The 6,404-nt window shown below is 49.0% G+C and overlaps 1 protein-coding gene across 3 annotated transcripts; it reads right to left on the bottom strand.

Annotated features, from left to right (window-relative positions):
* Positions 1–898: 898 nt before the first annotated feature.
* LOC104149055 (cathepsin S-like) lies at positions 899–5,987 on the bottom strand. Of its 3 annotated transcripts, none has more exons than XM_068922507.1 (8): positions 5,844–5,987; positions 5,009–5,224; positions 4,588–4,710; positions 3,936–4,085; positions 3,634–3,858; positions 2,320–2,485; positions 1,966–2,068; positions 899–1,414 (listed from the first exon to the last, which is right to left on the bottom strand). In XM_068922507.1, the coding sequence occupies exons 2-8, from the start codon at positions 5,132–5,134 to the stop codon at positions 1,315–1,317; spliced, it is 993 nt and encodes a 330-aa protein (XP_068778608.1). In that variant the 5' UTR covers positions 5,135–5,224; positions 5,844–5,987; the 3' UTR covers positions 899–1,314. The 3 variants fall into 3 exon arrangements, 2 of the variants coding, with proteins under 2 accessions (XP_068778608.1, XP_068778609.1); XM_068922508.1 differs by having other exon boundaries at positions 1,256–1,414; positions 5,009–5,179; positions 5,844–5,983; XR_011136651.1 differs by having other exon boundaries at positions 1,369–1,414; positions 2,325–2,485; positions 5,844–5,983.
* Between the last annotated feature and the right edge of the window lie 417 nt (positions 5,988–6,404).

Here is a 6,404-nt window from a genome sequence, read left to right as displayed (position 1 = left end):
ATAGAAAATTGGATAAACCCACAAAGCTGTATATTTATTACTTCGCACTTGGGATTGTTCCCAAATGCATTTGGGAGGTGAATTCATCATGTGATGATGGTTTTTTTTTTTTTTAACCTACACACACAAATTAAAGTAATGCATTTCCTTTCTTTTTTCTCTCTGGCTCAACTAAATATATATGTTTGCACAACAGACGCTGTTCACTACAACAAAAGTGGTGTAAGCGTTTTTTAAAGCTGAAACGTAGGCCTGTGGTGAATTGTACCAACATCATTTATGCATATCCTTAAAGAAAAGGTTTCATGACGTTGCAGTCTCAGCCCAAAGTGTCAATATGAAGACCATTTTCCTTCAGAGTTGGTTATACCTCCCCACGGGGAACGCTCTGTGTTCGCTCGCAGGTTGCCTTGGTGCAACGGAGGCTGAAGCACTTTTATTTCACACGTCATTATCACAAAAACTCACGTTGACGTGAAACCACTGAAAGCAGCTACTTTTTCTCCTCGCAGCAACGGGATGACCCATATCCTCCCTTCCGAAGTTACAAACGTCCTTTGGAGGGAAACATCATTTGTGCAGAGATTCCCCTCCTGAAGAAGCCCTTGGAAACATCTTTAGTTTCCCGAGGAAATGTTTCTGTCCTACTTTCTTAATGAAAAGCGTTGTGGATTCGCCATGCCAAGGACAAGCTGACCGTGGCATAGCTACTGTGGGCAGCGAGCAGGCAATTTGTGTGTGCCACCAGGCATGGTTAATATAAGGTGGTAGCAAGGAGCTGTGGCATTTTGCAAGAGCTATTTGCATGGCGGAGCCATGCCAGGTGACAAAGTACCCGGGTGGAGCCAGGCCGGCTGGCTTTGGCACATATTTGCGTCTCCAGAGACCACATACAGGATTTTTAGACAATGATGCTGATCTTTAATTTTGCAAAGAAAGTATGCAGTTTCAGTGACATTCAGTGACAAAGAGTGAAATCTGTGTCACGGTGGCAATACTCAGCGCTGAACTGGAGAGGGGAAAAGGTGACGTCCATTATAATCTGCAGGCATTGCAGTTTTACTTGGGAAAAGCTTTGGAAAATCCCAAGTTTTACTTGGGAAAGAGCAGGCAGTAGATGCCTGTTAATCATAGTCCCGGATCTTCCTATCAGATCCACACAAAGCTTCCCTCGCGGCCTGTAATACAGACTGATCTAACAGGAGGACTTTGCCCATTGAGACAGAAGATGATTCTTGAAGTCGGTAGATTCATGCAAGCAAAACATCAGTAGTTCAACTGAAATCTCAAGAGTCTGCTTTGAAGCAAGAACTCCTATACTAGTGGATAAGAGCCGTAGCTGGCGATCCCACAGTGGTTTGCATGGTTTCTTGACATGCGGATATAGCCCTCGTCGCCAAAGTGCACACCCCAGCTTTGCAAAGAGGAAACAAACAATTAGACATTAGAAAAATTAAATTTCTGTAAGTGTGATGCAGCCTTATCAACATCACAATGTTTTTGAGGTCTTTATCAGAGAGCTTTCTACAGGAAAGCAATGAAACAGTCAGACTTCCTTGCTTCTATGATGAAATGTTTTGATTAACAGTTTCATGTAATTTGAAATTCCATATTGAATTACTACAACACCCTTTCAACATAAAGGGAACTTAAGGTGAGCGTTAAGTGTATTTTAAATGCATTTAAAGTGCCTTAACACTGCTAGGATGACATAAAAGCGCCTTGACATGGCAAAGCATGAATTCCTAGAGAATATTTTAAGGACTGATAGGAACTTCCAGCTATATAAGAACTTGCATTACACAACCATTCAACCGAGCTCCCTCTAATCAATCTATATAAGTATCAGCTGTTATAAAAAATTCTTAGTCTGAGGATGTCCATTTGAGCAGTGGGATGTCACCCACGAGAAGCATATCACTGTATAGATGAAAAGAGTTCTGTGACTTGCTGTGGTGCTTTTACCTATTTTTCACGAGCCAGTAATCCTTCCCATCGAGAGTGCCGTAACCGATCACAACTACTCCGTGATTCACCTCCTGGGTGCACCGTGGGTCATCATACACACCTGCAAAAAAATGGATTTGGGGAAAGCATGCCATCAGACCACCAGGCCACGTCTTTGCATCATCAACCTGGTAGGACTCAGTTCAACCCCCAACATAGTCTTTGCTGATAACAGCCAATGCTGCTAACGTATTGTCATACTAATGGCTTCATTTAGGAACTAAGCCAAGACTTGCCAAATTCACACCAAATTTAAATTTCATAAGCTTTACGGCCATGGATATGCACAGCCTCTGGAGTAAAAGGACATACCTGACCTGTACAAGAAGAACGTGGGCTGGGTTGCATCTATGGCGACAGATACTGGTCCAATATTGGCTACAGCATCCTTTAGGGCTGCTTCGTCGGCATATGGGAGCTCAACATACTTGGAGCAAGTGGCAGCTCGTGTGGAAACGTTATATTGGCATGTCCCATTCTGGTAGAGTGAGGTGAAAAGAGGAACCCATGGGATCCACCAGGCATTCACATAAGTGCTTTCTATCAGCCCTCTTTTCCTCTGTGCTACCATGTTCTTCACTTTTCTTTCATGTTCTTTTTTTTTTTTTTTCACATAATTTTTCAATATGCAGAATTGCAGAAAAGAGGGCTGGAAGGACCTGAAGAGATCACCTTGCCCGTCTCCCTTCCCCATAGCAAGAATAAACTCAGTCATTTCAACAGAAGTCTCCACCTTGTTTCTAGAAACCTTCAGTGACAGTACTTCTACCGGTTCCCTAGAGAAAGTTACTGCTTCCTCATGCTTCCCATCAGAAGATGCTCCTTGTGTTTAACCTAAGTTTCCTCTATTGTAAATTAAGCCCATGGCTTCTCCTTCTCACTTTGGACACAGAGATCAGCTCCTTTCCTCACTGTAGCTGCATTATGCATGTTTGAACACTTACATTTCACTTTTCTTCCTTAGACTAAGCTGTTGTTCCTTTGACCTTATTCCACAGGCCGTGTTTCTGAGGCACTGGATCATTTCAGGGCATCTCTTTTGCCTCTGGACACCAAGCCTCTCAGCGTCAAGACCACTATTTTCTTATTGCTCAACAACATGAAGCTGCCACCAGACGCAGGCACAGCACCTTGCAGCCCTAATAAAGCATCTATTACCTGTGGATTTTCAAAATATTGCATGAACATAGTTCACTGGAATCCTCTGCCCGCTGAAATGGTAAAAATACCAATGTCCCATTTTTAAACTACAGAGGATGGAATAATCCACAGAGCTGAGAACTGGACCCGGGTATCCTGACTCATCTTTACCTTCCTTGCAGTATGATGCCTCATACTTTATCTAGGACAGAAGTAAATGTGTAGAAATTCTGGCTCCCAGTCCAGTTATTTACCCCTTAGAAAAAAAGATCTAAAGACCTCTTCCTTGGAGCTGAAAGAATCACTTGCAAGTGCTGAAAAGAAGCCATGTGAGATGGGTAAAAAACACGACAGAGGGAAGCCTGCGGGGGCAGGAAGGGTCTGTATGCAGGAGGGCGGAACGAGCGACCGCCCTGCTTCCCTGGTCACTTTAAAGCCCTTGTGTTTCCCTGCAGATTTCACATGCTATCCCAGATTGGTGCCCACCTGTGCCCTGTAAGGGTAGGAATCGTCCGAGTCTATTCCTTGGTTGTCTATGATGTACTGGAAAGCACAGGTCATGAAACCTCCACTGCAGCCTTTGTTCCCATACATCATGGAGCAGTCAACGAGGTTTTGGGCACTCAGGGACACCAGCTTGCCCGTCTTCAGCTTCACCTGGGCTTCCAGGGCTCCCACGGCACTGAAGGCCCAGCACGCCCCGCAGGCGCCCTGCAAAAGCCCCCGAGACGCACTCAGACGCTGCCCTGCGGCGCCGAGACCTGGGAAGGTGCAGGGAGACTTCGCACCTGGTTCTTCACCGATGTGACGCAGCCCTTTTCCCGCCAGTCCATGGTGTCCGGGACTTTGCTGCCAGGCATTGGCCGGTACGTAGAGGTCCGGTTTTGCTGATGGGGAGCTTTCAGCCCCGTTAGCAAAGCTGCCACTTCCTCGCTGGTCTGGTGGGAAGAAAACAAACAGTCTGAGCTGCTGGAGTTAGCAAATCTGAGGAGATCCTTGGCGTTTCATTTTTTACATTTAATTTCTACCCCTTTGTCGGAAGAGGCAAAAATAAAATATGAAGCTTAACTCCAGCACCCAAAGGCCCTGGTGGCTGGCATGTTTCCGCAAACAATACTACGATTTTGGGATATGGAAGGAATGCGATTCCCAAACCTATAGTATGACCAGGACCAAGTTCGTACACCTGAAATGCTGCATTAAGGGGTGTTTTCCTCATGCCAGATCGCCTCATGCCAGCAGGCTGAACAAAGGAGTGTCTTGGCAGTTGGTACCATGCCTGCTGGAGTCCAGTAGAAGAGGATGGACAAAGAAGGGTTGCAGGAGTTTTTCCGCTCTGCTCCTGACCCGCTTATGCTCCTTATTAATTGTCCTCTCAGGTAATTACAGATAGAGACCACCCCCTCCTCAGCCTGGCGGCTGGGTGGGAGCCGCACCTACCATGTCTGCCAGGTGGTTCATGGCCAGCTCGTAGGAGTGCAGCCCCAGGGAGTGCTCCAGATTATGCAGCGTCACCAGGCGCAGGTTCTTCTCCCATGTCACGCGCCGCTTCCCTTCCTCTTTCTGAAATCAAACCCAGCCCTGCAGCGCTGCGGTGGGCAAAACCAGGCAGGGATCTACTGGCCTTCGGCAGCCGTTGCAACGCCCTGGTACACCCTGTCGTGCTGTGCAAAGCTGTCGAGACCTCTCCCCACCAAATCCCCCCAGGAACCAGCAGCGCTTTGAAGTGCTGTTGACCAGGGCTCCTCTCCCCGCTGCAAAGGGCGATCGCTCCTGCTGTGCGACGCTGCAGCGGCTCAAGCAAGGAGGGAGCAGCACCTGCCGCGTTAGGGCCCCGAGCCACCCCCTGAGGCAACCCTACCTGGTGGCGATACTCTTTGCCGTGGGTTTTCTTCCAGAGCTGCCAGTGCCAGTCCAGCGTGGGGTCGGGGTGCCCCAGCGCCGCAGTGAGCGCGGCCAGGAAGGCGCCGCAGGCCAGCAGCTTCATCCTGCTCAGCTCGGACCAGAGAGTTGGAGTGACACTGCACGCAGGCTGGGAGCGAAGGACTCAGCACCAGAGCCGGGCCGTGCTTGACCCCTTGGTGACAAATCCGGTTTGGTAAGGTCAGGGATGTCATCACCAGGCTCCCTCACATGCCCTTTGTGGGGTTTCTACACCAGGTGATGCCAACAGCGCCTGTCCTGCCCACCTGGGCCAGCACCCCAAGACCACACTGCCCACCCTGCTCTCCTGCCACATATGTTCAGCACCCGCGAGGTAGGAGAAGGGCAGATAAATCCTATCCAGAGCCTGGAAACCTCCCTCAGGGAAAAGCCTGCTGGGCCCAAGCCCTGCCTGTTTGGATACAAACACGTAGGGACACATCCAGACACGCGTGTCGTCTCCCAGTTCCACCCTGCCTAGGAAACCCTCCTTGGGGGAGGCTTACACATTCCCTGGCCAGGTGGCTGTTTTCACATGCCTACATTTTCCAGCACCTTAAAAAGCAAAAATTCCTATTTTCATCCAGCCATTCCTCACTAGCTCCTGGGGAGAGGGCTCCTATGTACAAATCAACTGACCACAGAGGGCTTGCAGGAGATTAGAGATAAAATGGAGTCATACTCTACCATGCAAACATCCTTTCTGTGATTTTTACTTCCTCAAAGCTCAGTTGTCCCACAGTAGGTTTAAAATACAAAAGCGTCCAACGTACCTAACAGCCTCCTGCCAGCCTGGGGCTCTAGGTGCAGCTCTTCAGCTCCCTGGTGGTGGGAGTGTGCCAGGGATGAATCCAGTATGTCCCCCAGTGCCTGCCTGCTGCTGGGGTCCCCAAGAGCTCTGGCACCAGGCACGCTGCAGCTGCAACTTGCCCGACAAATCACATGAGTCAGGAAATGAGGAAATGCTCTGATTTCATTTTCACTTAGCTGGGACTGGATCTGTTGCACCACTCGTGAGTTTATTTGAAGCAGCCAGTTCAGGACCCTCGATACCAATCCAGTAGGACTGCAGCTGAGAAAGTGAAGCAGTTTGCTGATCCTGGCACCCCCAAAGTTAATGCAGAGGTGTTGGCAAAGCTCTCAAAGTGCTTTACTGGCTTGTAGGGCCAGCGGGCAGGGGCAGGGCTCGCAGGTGTGTTGGCGGGTGACTGATGTGTTTTTGCATTTCTGGGGCTCAGTGCAGACCTGAGAGATGGGACAAGGCTGAGCATGGACCCTTGCAGCTCATTTGAACCAGGCAGCACCCTTGGACCAGACCCGAACTCCCATCTCAC

Source organism: Struthio camelus, chromosome 30 (genome assembly GCF_040807025.1).
Source record: "Struthio camelus isolate bStrCam1 chromosome 30, bStrCam1.hap1, whole genome shotgun sequence".
NCBI classification, from domain to species: domain Eukaryota; kingdom Metazoa; phylum Chordata; class Aves; order Struthioniformes; family Struthionidae; genus Struthio; species Struthio camelus.
This window is presented reverse-complemented; position numbering and strand designations above follow the sequence as displayed.

Excerpts from the sequence above, each read along its gene's own strand:
- LOC104149055 (XM_068922507.1), bottom strand. The coding sequence starts at position 5,134 with ATGAAGCTGCTGGCCTGCGGCGCCTTCCTGGCCGCGCTCACTGCGGCG. Across the intron at positions 3,859-3,935 it reads TCACATCGGTGAAGAACCAG|GGCGCCTGCGGGGCGTGCTG; the intron begins GTGCGAAGTCTC and ends GGGCTTTTGCAG. Across the intron at positions 2,486-3,633 it reads CCTACCCTTACAGGGCACAG|AATGGGACATGCCAATATAA; the intron begins GTGGGCACCAAT and ends TCACTCTACCAG.